Source organism: Dendropsophus ebraccatus, chromosome 9 (assembly GCF_027789765.1).
Source record: "Dendropsophus ebraccatus isolate aDenEbr1 chromosome 9, aDenEbr1.pat, whole genome shotgun sequence".
Taxonomy (NCBI): domain Eukaryota; kingdom Metazoa; phylum Chordata; class Amphibia; order Anura; family Hylidae; genus Dendropsophus; species Dendropsophus ebraccatus.
The window spans coordinates 114,461,713-114,480,475 of NC_091462.1; the positions used below are offsets into that span (position 1 = coordinate 114,461,713).

The following is an 18,763-nucleotide window of genomic DNA, read 5'->3' on the forward strand; positions in this document are numbered from 1 at the left end:
GATATAATATAATATACCAGCACCATGAGATAATAAGTCAGAGCCATGAGGTAATATACCAGCACTATGAGGTAATAAGTCAGAGCCATGATATAATATAATATACCAGCACTATGAGGTAATAAGTCAGAGCCATGAAATAATATACCAGCACTATGAGGTAATAAGTCAGAGCCATGAGATAATATACCAGCACTATGAGGTAATAAGTCAGAGCCATGAAATAATATACCAGCACTATGAGGTAATAAGTCAGAGCCATGAGGTAATATACCAGCACTATGAGGTAATAAGTCAGAGCCATGATATAATATAATATACCAGCACTATGAGGTAATAAGTCAGCATGACAGCACTATGAGGTAATAAGTCAGAGCCATGAGATAATAAGTCAGAGCCATGAGATAATATACCAGCACTATGAGGGATTTATTTCAGCTTTTTATTTTCATAATTTTTTTATTACAAGACTTTTAGTAGTTCCAGAAGTTTGGTTATTATGGAGAATAATACTTTTATACATGTCCCCCCCCCCCCCGGCGCGACCCCCGCACTCCGCGCCGCGTCTCCTCCTGTCAATAATATTTATATCTGTTTTGCTGCTATGTGACTTTTTTTTATTGATGACTTTGTATTATTTATACAGGACGATGTTTGTATCCGCAGGTCACATGACCCCGGCGGTTTTGTTATATTATGTCCGGACACGGAGTATTTATATTATTTATATCAATAAACTGATTATTTATTTTAATAAAAATGTTAAAATTGCAAAAACGATTTAATAAATGTAAATTTTGTGTAACAGGCGTCATCACCTAGTATTATTATGCTCAGTTATTTAATGTAATAAGTCAGTTCTCTGAAATAATAAGTCAGCACCTTGACACAATAGCTCTGTTCTCTGAGATAAGAGGTCAGTTCTCGAAGGTAGTAAGTCAATTGACTAAGATAAGTCAGTTCTTTGAGGTAATAACTCAGTTCTCTATAATAACTGAGGTAATAAGTCAGTTCTCTGAGATAATAAGTCAGCTCCTCAACCTAATAGGTCAGTTTTCTGAAGGAATAAAATGGTCATACAGATGCAGCTTAAGTCGTCTCTTTTCTAAGCTTATGAATCCTCGCTCTGGGATAATAAATCTACTCTTTCTAGACAACAAGTAAATCTTCTGGGATAATAAATCAGCTTTTTGAGCTAATAAGTCAGTTCTTTGGAGACATTTCATTGTATGTATAAGCTGATAGGTCTGTTCTTAGTGGAGGGGCTGCCAGGATCCTTGGATGGTGTCAGACAGTGGAAATTTAGCAGTTGCTTCCATATGTAATATCAATGAGATGATAGCTCTGTTCTCTGAGATAATAAGTCAATTATCTAAAGTAATAACTCTGTTCTCTGAAATAAGTCTTTTTTTATAGATTTTCCGTGATAATAGGTCAGCTTCCTGAGCTAATAAGTCAGTTCTCTGAGATAATAAATCAGATCCTTGAGATAAGAAAACAATAGGTCCGTCCTCTGAGATAATAAGTCAGTTCTCTTAGAGAATTTTATTTCTATGATATGATAGGTCTGTCCTCTGAGATAATAAGTCAGCATGTGAGATAATAACTCCCTGAACTGTATTATATTTGGATGTGATCTGAGATGGGGACGTGTCGCACTGTTGGGGGAGGGACGTCCGTTCATCTCCAGATATCGGCTCGGGTCCTGACGTTTATATCGTTCTCAGTAACAGAAAACATAAAGAAAATTTATAGAACAGAATTTATTGGTTATTTGTTAAAAAAATTACACAAATATTTATACATTTATTTACAGTAAGGAAATGACATTATGCTGAGGCATGCTGGGACTTGTAGTCCTAGAAAGGCTGTTGTATTCAAAATACACTACACAGCATGTCAGGAAGGTGAGGGAGGGGGGTAGAGAGGGGCATAAGTTAACTTTGCCCCCCCCCCCCCCAAACACTGCCTCCCTGCATCACCGGCTCCCCCGGCACGGTACATATACTACATACATCCGTATACTGCAATTACATCCCACACCGATATACAGTACAAGCAATTATTATCAAAAGCGAAATATCCAACTGCTGAAATGTTGCATGAAGTCCCCTCCTGCTCCTGTAGAGGGCCCCAGTGCACCAGGCGCTACAGATCTGCTCCCCTGGATTATTACTTGCACACAAGTCTGTGCCGCATAGAGAAGCAGTCTAGTGTACAGCATGGAGACCCATGTGACCACTTCTGGACACATAGCTGGTGGTCACCCAGACAGGAAGTCTTATATATACAAAGGCCGGGCCGTAATACTACCCACCCGGTGTGTACCCAGCTATAAGAAATCCCTTATTTACATTACCCCCCTTGTAAGGTATACAGTATATACACACCCTCTTTAGAAGAGTCTATAAAGTCCAAGTAACAAAATATATCGTAGATGTGCCTGCTCCCAGTGGTCACCTGCAGTATTACGACTTGTTTGTGGGTATATATGACCTGTGGTGGCACTTCTCATGGTGATCCTGCTCTTCTGGGGGCTAAAAAAAACAGCTGCAATCAGCAGTAGCGGATTAAGCTGAGGAGAAGTAGAACACCACGTGTAGATAGGTTCCACCTTAAAGATTGTGCTCCAGAGGTCGTTGTTGAGTTGGTGTGTTGTTTCCCATCTTGAGTGGTGGAGTTCACAGTGTGGGGGGTCGTTGTCGTGTGCCCACTTGTGGTGACGTTGGCGAGGGTGGTATTGGTGGTCTGTGAGATCAGAGTTGTGCTGTGCTGAACTGGTGGTATAACTGTTGTGTTGGCAGAAGGAATGGAGTCATTCGTCTTAATACTGTCCAAGTAGCTGAGGTCCCTCTTGGGAACCACCTCTCTGATCCATGACAATTCGGGCATGACTGCCGTAAAGTTTCCAGGACATGGATTCCTCTTAGGTGGAGAACTCTGGCTGGTGATACCATACAACAACCAGGGACCTCCAGGCTTTGGTTGGCATACAAGTGGAGCACTGGAATCCATCTGTGGACAACAACATGGATGATCATGAGTTTAAGGACTTCTTCCTCCCATCATTTCCCTCAGGTTTCTACTCAGGTTCTTACCAGGCAAGTCAATGTGTTGTCTTTTTTGGCGGCTACGCACAGTGGTCCTCCACTCTGTGTCATGTTTACTTGAGCTCCGCAGTTCTTCATATCCAACACAGAGACCTCCAAATGTCTCAGAGGAGGAGTGGAGGAGGAACTGACTGGGGAAGAGAAGAACAAAGGTCAATAAATGATGTCTAGGAGAAATATCTGCCTATCCTGGAGGTGCAGTGTAGAGAACTAGCCATGGAGGAACAATATGAGATACGTCCATCTGTGCAAGACCAGGAGTAAACCAGGATAGACAGATGTCTTGCTGACTTTCAGGAACTTTTCTAAATCTCCATTTTTAATGACCCACCAATCCTACGATTAAGGGAAAGGTGCTTGGGAACTAAACATGCTCCACACTTCTCAAGCCAACGAGGGGTGGATGGATGCCCACTGTGACTTGGCCACTCAGTGACCCACGTAGAACCAGAGCTGACCCTTACTTTGGCACATCTCTGGCCTGGTTTGTTTTAGAGGCAACAACAGGATCCAGCAGAATAAAGTTGATGTACGGTTGGCCCAACAAGTATACATAGGGACAAGTGGCCTCCATCTCTTTATATATAGATGGCATTTGACAATATCTGAGGGCGGCTCCAGGCTAAGACTTCGAGACGTCAGTGTTGGTTAGGTGGCCACCGAGGAAACCTGCGATATGTTTAAGTCTAGACACCTCCAGATGGATGACCATTGTATTTAGTGCTATTGTGTTTAGTGGTGTAAAAGTCAAAGTTCTACCTGAGGGGTACAGCCTTCCCCAGCCACTGACCCAACATCTAGTAGGAGGAAATAGAGACTGTTCCTGGGGGAGGCAAATGGGCATTATGTAGTCACTCAATGTGACTCCATAGAACATCTCCACCAGTGCCAGGTCATTTTCACCAGTCTTCATCTTGTATCCTGGGTAGGGCACCACTCTCTTGATCTTACGTGTCACCTCTCGGGGATTGGGCCTATCCTGGAACTGTCTGGCCAGTGATACAGTGTACTCACTGATGGTGGTATACCTGCGGAGGAAATCCACGTGAGCACAAGGTTGGCACCATGTAGAACACCCCCCCCCCTCCATAACCACCTTGTAATACCTGGGAATACAGTGAGCAGCGATGAGGAACCAGGTTTCAGCAATCAGGACGCCGGAGCAGACATGGGATCCGTACAGCTGTACGCTGACCTGCCATGGCCATGTCTTCTCTGTGACGTCATCAATGGAGCCGGGTGCAGGAGAAGTGACTGATCGCCCGCAAGCTACAACACACAGTTATATTATAGTTATATTGTGATGGTATCTATTGCAGTTGTAGAAAATAACAGAATAGTGATTTCTGTAGTGGAAATAAAATAGTGATGTCATAGCTTATAGTTGGAGAGTAGTGATGTCATCAACTAAAGATGGAGAGTAATGATGTCATCACTTATAGTTGGAGAATAGTGATATCATCACTTATAGTTTGAAAGTAGTGATGTCATCACTTATAGTTGGAGAGTAATGATGTCATCGCTTATAGTTGGAGAGTAGCGATGTCATCAACTAAAGATGGAGAGTAGTGATGTCATCACTTATAGTTGGAGAGTAACAATGTCATAACCTTTAGTAGGAGTAGTAGTGATGTCTGGAATCTCGCTATGTGGTCTCAGATCATAAATTGGCCACATAGACACCAGGCCCGGCTGCTCTTTACCTCTTGGGCTATTGAATGAGCACCTATCTGTATCCATCTCTGCAGGCTGAGAGTCCAGTTGTGATCGGAAGGCAGCGTCTCGTGTCTCCCGGAATATCCAACTTTCATACTGTGTAAGGTCGGTGAACACCTTAGGCAGTGAAGTGTCACAACCTCCTCCAAAGCTCTGCACTCCAATCAGGAACCAGGTCTTATTTTCTCTACAGGCCAGTGGCCCCCCAAAATCATTCTGTCAAGAAAATAGTAAAAAAATTATTATATTCATTCATGCAGTTCTGTCCTTCTGCCACTAGAGGTGCTACACAGAGATCATAAGATTCTGGTGTCCCAGCAACACTTACCAGACACTGGTCCCCGATATTCTCCTGCCTGGTGGCACATATCATGCCCGGCAGTATAGACACACTGGGATTGTCAGAATTTGGACGACTGTAAATGCAGTTGCACTGGTTAGGGCCAACCAGATCCATCTTCACTCCACGGGAAGGCTGCATTGTGTCGCCTGATGGATACAACAGAAAACTGATCAGAACTAAGGGCTCTGTAAGATGTCACCCTGGTGGACATCCTTATAGGAAGACGAATCTGGAGGATCTCACCTGTTTGACCATCATCATTGCCAATAAACCAACAGGAAGAGTTATACGAAATTTTATGGGACGACTGGGGAAGGCAGATCGGTTCAGTGTAGGGACCTATTGGTGCGGGTGTGGAGAGCTGGACGAGGGCCACATTGTTCCCCTGTTCTGGAGTGATATATGATCCGTGAATACTGATCTTCTGAACGGCAAGCTGCCTCATTGCTTGTGTCCCAGAGGCCACAGTGACTGACCAATCTGATGGAATATCGGAAGAGGCCGGGCTGTAAGACCGAAGAGGAGACATGGAACCAAAAATACGACACGGTTAAGATCCAGACAAGGACACAATTCTACGACATGACAGTCCCGTAATTCCACCTACTTACAACAATGACTTACTAAACTAGTCTACTTTGTAGTCCCTGTTTTTGCCCTTGAATTTTCCCATGCCGATATCTTTCCCATAAATCCAGTTCTTCTTCTTTTGCTCTCTATCTGTGTTATTACCTCTTCTCCCTCCCAAACCTCAATTTTATCATTGTAGGTTGTCTCACCCAACAAAGCACTGTGCCGCAGTTATCATCCAATTGCTTGAGATCAGAGCCCCTCCACAGGCCCGCCGATCATCTTTCCAGAGGTCAACTTGCCAAGGCCAAGGCCCAGGACTTACTAAGCCGAAAGTATCAATATCCGAGTATCCACAACCTTGAAAAACATATTCGGAAATGGTTTATACAGAACAATTATCATTTCAAGGTCATTGTAGTAATGGTGGGTTTCTTTGGACAATGAACCAGTTGTGAGTTTCTACAACTTTCGAGCACAACTGAGGAAGCACTTCTAGATGTGAATGGAGTATAACATATGATAAGATGTGAAATATCATCCCATTGCGTAACATTATTGTAGGTGATTGGTGGAGGCATGCTCCGGTTGGCTTCCATGGCCTTTGACAATTATTGAACTCTACATTTAATGAAATTTAAATTTTCTATAACTATATGTACCTTGCCGAGAGTCTAGATCTTGAGGAGCCATTGAGTATGTCCAGTCCTAGAGGTTACCTGAGGTCAGATTACTGAGAAGATCACTGCAGCTATCATTATCCACATCATCGGTAACAGTAATGGATTGGTCAGAGAAGGTTACAGAAGAGCCCGTCTTCCCCTGGATCCAGTCTTGATAGAAGGATATTGAAGTGACAATGGTGGGATTATCTTGTAGATGACAACCACTAGAAAAGCTGACTGCTCCAGCAAGGAACCAGACCCCATTTTCGTTACAGACTACTGGGCCCCCAGAGTCTCCCTAATACACACAGGACAGAAGATGGATGAATACAGAGACGTGCCGTCATGGTACTTAGTCACGAAAACATGAGGTCACAGTCTTCTGTACTTACGAGACAGGGTCCTTTCTCTCCATTTGTGTCCAGTGTACACAACATGCCGGGCTTGGCAGGGTTGGACATGTCCGGTCTCTTCTGACTATTGTAGATGCAGTTACATGTTCTCCAGCCAATCAATGTTTGGGTAACTTTCTCCAATAACCTCTGGCTCTCCAGGGGTACTGTGGAAAAACAATGGAGTCATGTAATAAAAAGAACATTTTGTAATAAGATAAAGTTATGGTCTTCCCCTCCACTCACCATTTTCGGGAACATCTTGCAGGCCAGTTACATAGCAGTCGCTGCGGAAGGCGAAGTGGTGGACACTCTTTGGGACGCACACAGGATGAATAAATCTCGTAAAGGTTACGGGTTGGGACAGTTTCACCAGGGCAATGTCATTTCCATTAGTGTAGTGTGTATAGTCTTCATGTATCACGATCATAGATGGTTGAATAGTGACTGCTGAGCTTTCTTCAGGGACATATCCCATCTGGGTGACACCCAAGTGTACTCTCCACAGTACCGGGTTCTTTTTCTCTGGCCTTAAAATGAAGAATAAATTCAACATAAGCCCACAATAGTTGAGCAATAAAATACTCCTTCCGATAAGAAATGTTTTGCCCCTTTTTTTCTGTCTTACCTGTCGAAGCAATGTGCAGCTGTGATGACCCAACTCTCAGAGGCCAGGCTTCCTCCACAATATGGCCTCCCGTTTAAGGTCAGTAAGACATGCCATGGGAACTCTCCCCGGAATACCCTCGTTCCACCAAAGATCCTGGCATGCAATCCCTGCCTCCCACAATCTGCAATGTACACAGGGATATGGTTAGGTGTTATTACTGGTGACCACTATTACATTCCCCATTGATAGTAATACCGCCACAAAGACACGATGAGGACATTGTAGAGCTACCAAAAGCATCGAGGAATGGGAGATGACAATAACAATGGTTGTCGCATAAAGATGTCCTCTGAGACTAGAACACTATTAGGGTCTATATCTAGGTCTATGGGTGTGGGGCCCTGGGTACAGATATTTTAATGCTCTTGCATATAAGATGGGGGTGGTGACAATTGGAACCCATAGAAATAACACCAAGTATAGTCAAACTTTGTCTTTACTTATTATAATTTAAAAGAACCACACGCGAGTGGAAAAGGTATTGAGGAAATAGACCACAAACTGAACTCAATCGAGAAGGAACTGGGTCAAGTGGAAGTTGGTTTTGTTGAAGATTTATTACTATCCAAGTGGAATAATTCACATCACTGCCAAAATGTTTACGGTGATATTTCAGGCCCATTACCAAGCTAAGGCCTTGTCTGTGTGCGACTAACACTTGGTCCATGATTATGGGTGGACCACATATACTGTAAGCCACCCACAATCACAGACTGTGCACTCGTAAAGGGGATTAAAGACTTTGGAGCCCTATTTTTTATGTGGTCCGGGCTCTGGGCAAATGCACGGACCTTGGCATTCACGGTTGTGTGTCTTGGCCTGTAGACTTTAGTGTATCCTAAAAATCAGTGCTCCCCAACTCCAGTCCTCCAGGACCACACACAGACCATGTTTTGAGTATTTCACAGGTGATATAATTATAGTCAGTGCACTAGGTATTGCCACAGGTGACCTTTGTATGGGAATTTCCTCAAATCCTGACCTGTTGTTGGGCCTTGAGGACTGGTGTAGGGGAACACTGCTATAAATTACAGATGTGTGTGTGAGACCTTAAAGGGGTTAACCAGTGCTAAGAAAACACGGCCACTTTCTTCCAGAGAAAGCACCATTCTTGTCTCCAGTTTGGGTGCAGCTTTTGCAGTTTAGTTCCATTGAAGTAAATGAAGCTTAATTGCAAACCCACCTGCCCTGGAGACAAGAGTCATGTTGGAAGAAAGCGGCCGTGTTTTTGTAGTGCTGGATAACCCCTTTAAGTATGGTCAGGTATGGTAGTGGTGCAAGTCCTGTGTCTGGCACAGCTCATGGACCAATAGATATTTGACCTCTAAGACCCCCTTGACCAGCACAATGCAACGCTGCAACCACTTCATTGTGCGGGTCTGTAGGGTTTCGGGAGGTTGGAACTAGAGATGAGCAAACCTGGAGCATGCTCGAGTCCATCCAAACCCGAACTTTCGGCATTTGATTAGCGGCGGCTGCTGAAGTTGGATAAAGCCCTAAGGCTATGTGGAAATCATGGATATAGTCATTGGCTGTATCCATGTTTTCCGGACACCCTTAGAGCTTTATCCAAGTTCAGCAGCCACCGCTAATCAAATGCCGAAAGTTCGGGTTCGGATGGACTCAAACCTGAACCCAGTTCGCTCATTTCTAGTTGGAACCCATCTTGTCAGACTGATTGTCTATTCTAAGGAGGTTGTCAATACTCTAGTCTTGGAAAAGCCCTTTAACCAACACAAAAATACTCTAGTCTTTAGCCAACATCCTCTAGCGCAGGGATGGGGAACCTTCGGCCCTCCAGCTGTGGCAAAACTACAATTCCCATTATGTCTGGACAGCCGAACCTAAACCTGTAGGGCCGAAGGTTTCACATCCCTGCCCTAGGGCATAGGGAACCACTAGCACTATATCAGAGATGTGGAGATGGGGGATTGGTGGGGTGGGGGGCCACCTATGGGTGTGGATGATGCTCTCTTACCTGCCATCACGCCCGGTGCAGACTGGAGCACTGTGGGGAGACATAGATTACAGTTATCTACCATCATAATTCTGCTTTACAACATTGGTAATAAAATTAATCCAGCCGTAACACTAATAACCAGAAGAAGATTCACCACACCCCACAGAGTACAGGAAATCTCAATTACGTATATATATCTATATCATATGTATATTTATATACTGTTAGTCTGTAAATTATAATAATTTATGTAAGTATTACAGGAACGTGCCTGCTCGCTGCCAGCATCCGTCTCACCTCATCCCAGATGCCTGACCAGGGTTATACTTATACGGGTAATAAGGTCACCTGGGCGGCCACAGTTTCCGTAATTTGTCTGGGTAATGTAACCTAGACATTCCGCCAATTATTAAGGTCACTAGGTCTGGACCCCGTCCAACTCTGTTGCATCCTACCATAACAATGGCGCTCAGGACTGTAAACAATGTGCGGGCCAGTCAGTGAAAATTACAGTATGTTCTTATCATGCACTTATGCATCACGTAATCTTATCGGCCTTGGCAGCAGCTGCCTGACACTGGGTGCTGGGTGACTCAACACTGTACTAATAATCATATAAACTTCAATAGCTCAGTTTTACTCACTTGTTACATTTAAGGTGAGGTAACGTGTGTTAAACAAACTTGCTAAAGGTTTGGGTTCGGCAACGTTCATCTGAACCCGAACAGGTGGCATTTAACTTCCGTTGGCTGGTGAAGTCGAGCTGCATCCAACTTCCCCAGACCCTGAGAGTCGAATGTTGGGGTTCACACGAACATTGCCCAAGCCGAACCTTTAGCAAGTTCGTTCAACAATGAAGGTAAGAAAATATTTCTTCCAATATAATAATAATATTATAATTACCAAGGCAGAATACGGTTGAAATTGGGCAGAAAAGATTGGTCTCGGAATGCCATTCAGCCGATGGGCTCCATCATGGTCAGTTTGAGGTCTGTGAAGACCCCCATATACCTTGGACATGTGTCATCTGACTTTACTGAACTTTTATGGGACCAGCGACCATCTAATGTGTATGGAGACCTTCTGACTATCCCGATAGATGATGTTGGGGAAGAGAAGTATTGGGCTAGCTGACATATCAACTCGCTGATCCTGTGGTTCTCTGGAGTCAGCCAATGGCTAACCTCCCTGCCTCTACTATATACATGAGCCAAGTGTTTATGTGTATCGGGGGGTTAGGCAATAGTGTTGAGGGAACATGCTGAAAGTTCAGGTTCTGCAACATTTGGCCAAACCCAAACCTTCAACGTTTGAGGGTGGAAAACATGGATACAGTCATAGGCCATGTAGCCTGGCAGCCCAAGGGCAGCATCCAACTCCTCCAGCCAGCGACAGTCAAATTCAGGTTTGGGCAAACTTTGCCGAAGCCGAACTTTCGGCAGGTTCGCTCAACACTGTTAGGGAGCAACAGCTATTTTAAGGTCCCCATACACTTTAGAGAAAAGTCATATGACCACAACAATTTTAGCATGACTGGCTGACTCTGTGGATGATGGCCCAATGTGTATGTCCCAGGATGCTCTCCCCCGAACAGGTATGTTGAATTTCCACTACACAACCATTTTGTTTTCCAGGAGATGATCCATTGCGAGAGGAGTCTGACCTTGGCTATCCTCCCCTCATTATTCCCAACACATTTACATTCAGCCAAGCCGACCATTCACCATTGAACAGGTAGAATAGGTTTTGGCCAAATGAACAGTCGGTAGACAATTATTGAAGGTGTAAGGGCACCTTTACGGCCAATCTGGACTAATAAATGTATGGCCGTGTTAGTGACATGATCATTTACCAGAGAACCGCTTGTTCGATGCTTCTGCTGCCTACTTCTATGTTATGTGTATGGCCGCCTTTCCATTTGTACAAGAGCCCTACTCGATGGTCCGAGGCCACCTGTAAAACGAGCACCGATCCTTGCGATTGACTGTGATTGAGGTCGTTTACAAGGTCCGATCACTTGTGTTAGTCATCAGGAAGGTCATTGTCTCCTGCCCCCGTGTCCATGCTTGTAGCTGTTGTCTCACCGCAGCCAGTAGCAGCCTATAACTACCTATAACTACTCAGTATGTTGGACCAGGACCCAGGAGGGTGATGGAACTGATGGGTTCCAGACACCACCTGCTGCACATCATCCCTGAGGCCCCGAGTCACAGTTCTCTGCTGTCAGGGACCCTTGTGGCTAGTGCGATGACTCGATGAGTGTCTGCGATGTGACCTCCTCACTGACTGACTAGGTTTATGCGGCCACTGTCACTTGTAGAGAGTCAAACGGGAGGATTCCTGCAGCCATGACTCAAGGTTCTGCTTCCTGATAATTATTTTCTGTTAGGACAACACCCTGACGCCTGGAGGAGCCGGGAACGCACACTCACACCTACATACACCATATAAAGTGGTGTGCCATTCTGAGGGGCCAGGAACGCACACTCACACCTACATACACCATATACAGTGGTGTGACACCCGGAGGAGCCAGGAACGCACACTCACACCTACATACACCATATACAGAGGTGTGACACCCGGAGGAGCCAGGAACGCACACTCACACCTACATACACCATATACAGTGGTGTGACACCCGGAGGAGCCAGGAACGCACACTCACACCTACATACACCATATACAGTGGTGTGACACCCGGAGGAGCCAGGAACGCACACTCACACCTACATACACCATATACAGTGGTGTGCCCTCCCTGGTGTGACACCTGGAGGGGCCAGGAACGCACACTGACACATATATATATATATATATATATATATATATATATATATATACACCTATGTATATAATAGCAACCAATATGGCCACTATGACAGTAGTTACCACACAACTTATCCTGTATGTATGGACATGCACAGTACCACTTCTCTTATCCTGTATGTATGGACATGCACAGTACCACTTCTCTTATCCTGTATGTATGGACACCGCACAGTATTACTTCTCTTATCCTGTATGTATGGACATGCACAGTACCACTTCTCTTATCCTGTATGTATGGACATGCACAGTACCACTTCTCTTATCCTGTATGTATGGACATGCACAGTACCACTTCTCTTATCCTGTATGTATGGACATGCACAGTACCACTTCTCTTATCCTGTATGTATGGACATGCACAGTACCACTTCTCTTATCCTGTATGTATGGACATGCACAGTATTACTTCTCTTATCCTGTATGTATTGACATGCACAGTATTACTTCTCTTATCCTGTATGTATGGGCATGCACAGTACCACTTCTCTTATCCTGTATGTATGGACACCGCACAGTACCACTTCTCTTATCCTGTATGTATTGACATGCACAGTACCACTTCTCTTATCCTGTATGTATGGACACCACACAGTACCACTTCTCTTATCCTGTATGTATGGACACCGCACAGTACCACTTCTCTTATCCTGTATGTATGGACATGCACAGTACCACTTCTCTTATCCTGTATGTATGGACATGCACAGTACCACTTCTCTTATCCTGTATGTATGGACATGCACAGTACCACTTCTCTTATCCTGTATGTATGGACACCGCACAGTACCACTTCTCTTATCCTGTATGTATGGACACCGCACAGTACCACTTCTCTTATCCTGTATGTATGGACATGCACAGTACCACTTCTCTTGTTCTATCTGCTAGTCGTAAGGCTCAGTATCAGCTCAGTGGAGCAATGATCACTGTGATCAGTGTATACGTCTATAACTCCTATATACCTGCAGAGCATTACAGCGCATCGCACCCTGTCCGGACACTATGTGCAGATTCTGATAACGGTGTCGCCATTTCTTATGAACATTTATATCAGTCACCGAGAGAAGCGGAACATGTTCATTCCTGTGTGCGGATTATGCAGATGATCGCACCTCTGTGTACAGCCCCGAGCAACATTATAACTAGCAGATAAGGATAAAGAGAACAGCGTCCTACAAATCCAACCAAAGTCTCTACTAATCACAGCATAGTCATACATGGAGACTACACCGTACTATACCAGATAGGGGATAGGAGCAGTATTATAGTAGTTATATTCCTGTATATAGGGGGCAGTATTATAGTAGTTATATTCCTGTATATAGGAGCAGTATTATAGTAGTTATATTTCTGTATATAGGAGCAGTATTATAGTAGTTATATTCCTGTATATAGGAGCAGTATTATAGTAGTTATATCCCTGTATATAGGGGCAGTATTATAGTAGTTATATTCCTGTATATAGGAGCAGTATTATAGTAGTTATATCCCTGTATATAGGGGCAGTATTATAGTAGTTATATTCCTGTATATAGGGGGCAGTATTATAGTAGTTATATTCCTGTATATAGGGGGCAGTATTATAGTAGTTATATTCCTGTATATAGGGGGCAGTATTATAGTAGTATATTCCTGTATATAGGAGCAGTATTATAGTAGTTATATTCCTGTATATAGGAGCAGTATTATAGTAGTATATCCCTGTATATAGGAGCAGTATTATAGTAGTTATGCGGTTTAGGGAAGAAACAGAGTGCTGCACCTCACACCTATGGCTGATACTAGTGCCGCTTGGCTAAATAAAAAACACATCAGAATTTAGTGTATGAATTGATCAAGCCATACTGCCCCATGTACCTCGTGCCGGTATCTGATACACATGGGTCCCTACACTAAGTCCACACCGTGCCAGTCAGTGGCCACCAACCCCGCAGGCGTGCACAGTCAGGGAACGGGGGCCATGGGACGGCCCTGCGACCCCCATGCCACAGGACCAGACCCAAAAACACCACACCAGAACCCGGCCAGCACCACCGGCGGAGAAGGTCGCCCCCAAGCAGCACAAGTCTGAATAAGGAATTACACTCACCATAGCTGCAGCAAACAGAATGGGAAAAAACAGGAGGCATTAAAACCATGTGCACTCAGGTGTCTCCTGCTAATTTTGGTGGGGCTTTTTGGGTCTGGTCCTGTGACATTGGGGTTGCAGGGCCGTTCCATGGCCTCCCTTCCCTGCACCTGCACGCTTTGCGGGGTTGGCGGTCGCTGACCGACACGGTGTGGAGTTAGCGTAGGGACCCGTGTGGACCAGAGGACCTGCGCGGTGGTACACGGGGCAATATGGCTTGATCAATTCATATACAGACACTCTGGTGTTGATTTTTAATATAGGCCTAGCGGCATTAGTATCAGCCATAGATGGGATGTGCAGCCGTTCCACTCTCTCCAGTTCGTATTATAGTAGTTATATTCCTGTATATAGGAGCAGTATTATAGTAGTTATATTCCTGTATATAGGAGCAGTATTATAGTAGTTATATTCCTGTATATAGGGGGCAGTATTATAGTAGTTATATTCCTGTATATAAGAGCAGTATTATAGTAGTTATATTCCTGTATATAGGGAGCAGTATTATAGTAGTTATATTCCTGTATATAGGAGCAGTATTATAGTAGTTATATTCCTGTATATAGGGAGCAGTATTATAGTAGTTATATTCCTGTATATAGGAGCAGTATTATAGTAGTTATATTCCTGTATATAGGAACAGCATTATAGTAGTTATATTCTTGTATATAGGAGCAGTATTATAGTAGTATATTTTTGTATATACAGTGAGTCCAAGAAGTATTTGATCCCTTGCTGATTTTCTTTGTTTGCCCACTAATAAAGACATGATCATTCTATACTTTTAATGGTAGATGTATTCTTACATGGAGAGACAGAATATTAAAAAGAAAATCCAGAAAATAAATCTAAGGAATATATATTAATTGATTTGTATTTCATCGAGTGAAATAAGTATTTGATCCCTTAGTATTCATTAGCAGTTCTGGCTTTTACAGACCAGTTAGACACTCCCAATCAACTTGTTACCTGACCTGAAGCCGCCTGTTCTCACTAATCACTTGTGTGAAAAACAACTGTCCACAGAATCAGACAGATCACACAGATTTCAAGTCTCCAACATGGGTAAAACCAAAGAGCTGTCACAGGACCTCAGAGTCAGAATTGTTGACCTTCACAAAGCTGGAATGGGCTACAAAAAGATTAGTAAGGTGTTGGATATGAAAGTAGCAACTATTGGTGCAATTATCAGAAAGTTTAAACAGTATAACATGACAATCAACAGACCTCGGCCCGATGCTCCAAAGAAGATTTCGCCTCGTGGGGTGGCAATGATGCTGAGAACAGTCAGAAATCGTCCTGCAACCACTCGGTAGGAGTTAGCAAATGACCTGAAGGCAGCTGGGACCACAGTTTGCAAGGAAACAATTGGCAACACTTTGCGCAACAATGGATTCACATCCTGCAGTGCCCGAAAGGTACCCCTGCTGAAGAGAGCACATGTGGAGGCGCGCCTCAAGTATGCCAATGATCATTTGAAAGATGAAGCAAGTTATTGAGAGAAGGTTTTGTGGTCAGATGAGACCAAAATTGAACTTTTTGGCCTCAACTCCACCCGCCATGTGTGGAGGAAGAAAAATGCTGCCTATGACCCCAAGAACACTGTGCCCACCATCAAGCATGGAGGTGGAAGCATAATGTTTTGGGGGTGTTTCTCTGCCAAGGGTACAGGGCTACTTCACCGCATCACTGGGAAGATGGATGGAGCCATGTACCGCACAATCCTGAGGGACAACCTCCTCCCCTCTGCCAGGGTTCTGAAAATGGGCCGTGGTTGGGTCTTCCAACATGATAACGACCCTAAACATACAGCAAAGGCAACAAAGGATTGGCTCAAGAAAAATCACATTAAGGTCATGGAGTGGCTCAGCCAGTCGCCAGACCTCAATCCGATGGAAAATCTATGGAGGGAGCTGAAGGTCAGAGTTGCCAAGCGACAGCCCACCAACCTTCATGATTTAGAGAGAATCTGCAAAGAAGAGTGGGCCAAAATTCCCCCTGGTGTGTGCGCTAAACTTGTGGTTAACTACAACAAACGTCTCACCGCTGTGCTTGCAAACAAAGGCTTTGCCACTAAGTATTGAGTGTGTTTGGCAAGAGGGATCAAATACTTATTTTCCTCATTAAAATACAAATTAATTAAAATATATTCTTTAAAATTATATTCTGGATTTTTTTCTTGATATTCTGTCTCTCCATGTTAGAATATATCTACCATTAAAAGTATAGAATGATCATGTCTTTATTAGTGGGCAAACAAAGAAAATGAGCAAGGGATCAAATACTTCTTGGACTCACTGTAGGAGCAGTATTATAGTAGTATATTCTTGTATATAGGGGGCAGTATTATAGTAGTTGTATTCCTGTATAAAGGAGCAGTATAATAGTAGTTATATTCCTGTATATAGGAGCAGTATTATAGTAGTTATATTCCTGTATATAGGAGCAGTATTATAGTAGTTATATTCCTGTATATAGGGGGCAGTATTATAGTAGTTATATTCCTGTATATAAGAGCAGTATTATAGTAGTTATATTCCTGTATATAGGGAGCAGTATTATAGTAGTTATATTCCTGTATATAGGAGCAGTATTATAGTAGTTATATTCCTGTATATAGGAGCAGTATTATAGTAGTTATATTCCTGTATATAGGAGCAGTATTATAGTAGTTATATTCCTGTATATAGGGGGCAGTATTATAGTAGTTATAGTCCTGTATATAAGAGCAGTATTATAGTAGTTATATTCCTGTATATAGGGAGCAGTATTATAGTAGTTATATTCCTGTATATAGGAGCAGTATTATAGTAGTTATATTCCTGTATATAGGAGCAGTATTATAGTAGTTATATTCCTGTATATAGGAGCAGTATTATAGTAGTTATATTCCTGTATATAGGAACAGCATTATAGTAGTTATATTCTTGTATATAGGAGCAGTATTATAGTAGTATATTTTTGTATATAGGAGCAGTATTATAGTAGTATATTCTTGTATATAGGAGCAGTATTATAGTAGTTATATTCTTGTATATAGGATGCTATATTAGGCTATGCTCACACGCTGTATAAGACCGGCCGTTCCGTGACCCGGCCGTTCTCAGAAAAGATCATCCTTTAGCACCGCTGAGTTCCGATGTGGGTGCATCCGTGCGCGCCCGCATCAGAACTCCCCACTGCACACTCTGGCCGCACACTCCATATTGTGCACTGACAGGGATTTCGGCATGTCAGTTTTCTACAACACCGCTAGGGATTCCCTCGGCCTGCAGCACAACAGCTGTGATTAGTACGGAACTTACGTTGTATGAATATGGCCTTATAGTAGTTGTATTCTTGTATATAGGAAGCAGTATTATAGTAGTAGTAGTATTAGAGTAGTTATATATCAGGTAATAATGGTATACATTGCATAAGTCAATATATGATATAATCGGTCATAGAACATACATAAAATGTGACAGTATATGGTTGGTGTTTGGTCATACGGCTATAAACAAGCAATGGTTGCAGTAATGTAAGAGGAGCGTGCGGTGTACTTAGCACCGTTATTAGGATTACGAGAAGTGGGTCACCGTGGTTCCCTATAAACCTTACTGGAAGTTGTAAACAGGGATTATAACCCGAGTACAGAACAAGAGAGAATATAAACTCTAGTCTCATCATTTACAACTCCATCAAGCCGTATTCTGCCTTAAGCATCTCGAAAATGTTCAGAAAATATCCTCCTAATTCTTCTCTAATTCTAACCTGGGGGATTATCACTGTGAACGTGGTGCGGCCACCATATTGGTTACTAAGATTTCACAGGACATTCACCAACTTAGCAGAACATGAAATATGGAGACTATGTCCCTGACCTGCAGACTCCTGTGCTTATTTCCCAGGTAGCCTTAGCCCCTTGTGCCCAGGGTATGGCCTTACGTACTTACCCCCTGCCCCTAGTATACTGACCTCATGTAGTAAGCCTGGATTTTAGACTTACCTGTGGTGCAGAAGAGAAGTGTAGCCACCAGCAGAACCATGTTGCGTCTTTGGATGAGACTGTATTTCTAGATGAGTTTACCTGTCAGGTGTAAATATATAGATGAAGCAGGCACACCTATGTAGCCGAGCGCAGACACACCCTCCACTCCTCCTCTATCATTGTCTGAACATGTGGCATTCATCTCTGAAGACTAGTCACTTTCTCCTGGAGTCCTGACATGGCAGATGCCACCTTGATCTGCACGTGATGGCTCCACGCCGTCGCTAATGATTTCCTCTGACCACTCATTTGCTGATTGGTTGTTGTTTAGTCGATTACAACGGTTAACATCACGTCCACGTCATGTATTAGGCATGAAGCTAATTGTTTTTGGACGTCTAATTATT

General features: G+C 43.4%; 1 protein-coding gene across 1 annotated transcript; it reads right to left on the reverse strand.

Annotated features, from left to right (window-relative positions):
- Positions 1-1,748: 1,748 nt before the first annotated feature.
- Positions 1,749-18,457, reverse strand: PRSS53 (serine protease 53). Its single transcript, XM_069984608.1, has 14 exons — positions 18,375-18,457; positions 9,445-9,474; positions 7,425-7,587; positions 7,043-7,326; positions 6,797-6,963; positions 6,459-6,702; positions 5,949-6,099; positions 5,413-5,675; positions 5,155-5,315; positions 4,814-5,042; positions 4,217-4,379; positions 3,870-4,138; positions 3,099-3,241; positions 1,749-3,015 (listed from the first exon to the last, which is right to left on the reverse strand). Exons 1-14 carry the CDS (start codon positions 18,412-18,414, stop codon positions 2,557-2,559), a joined length of 2,766 nt encoding a protein of 921 aa, XP_069840709.1. The 5' UTR covers positions 18,415-18,457; the 3' UTR covers positions 1,749-2,556.
- Positions 18,458-18,763: the final 306 nt, after the last annotated feature.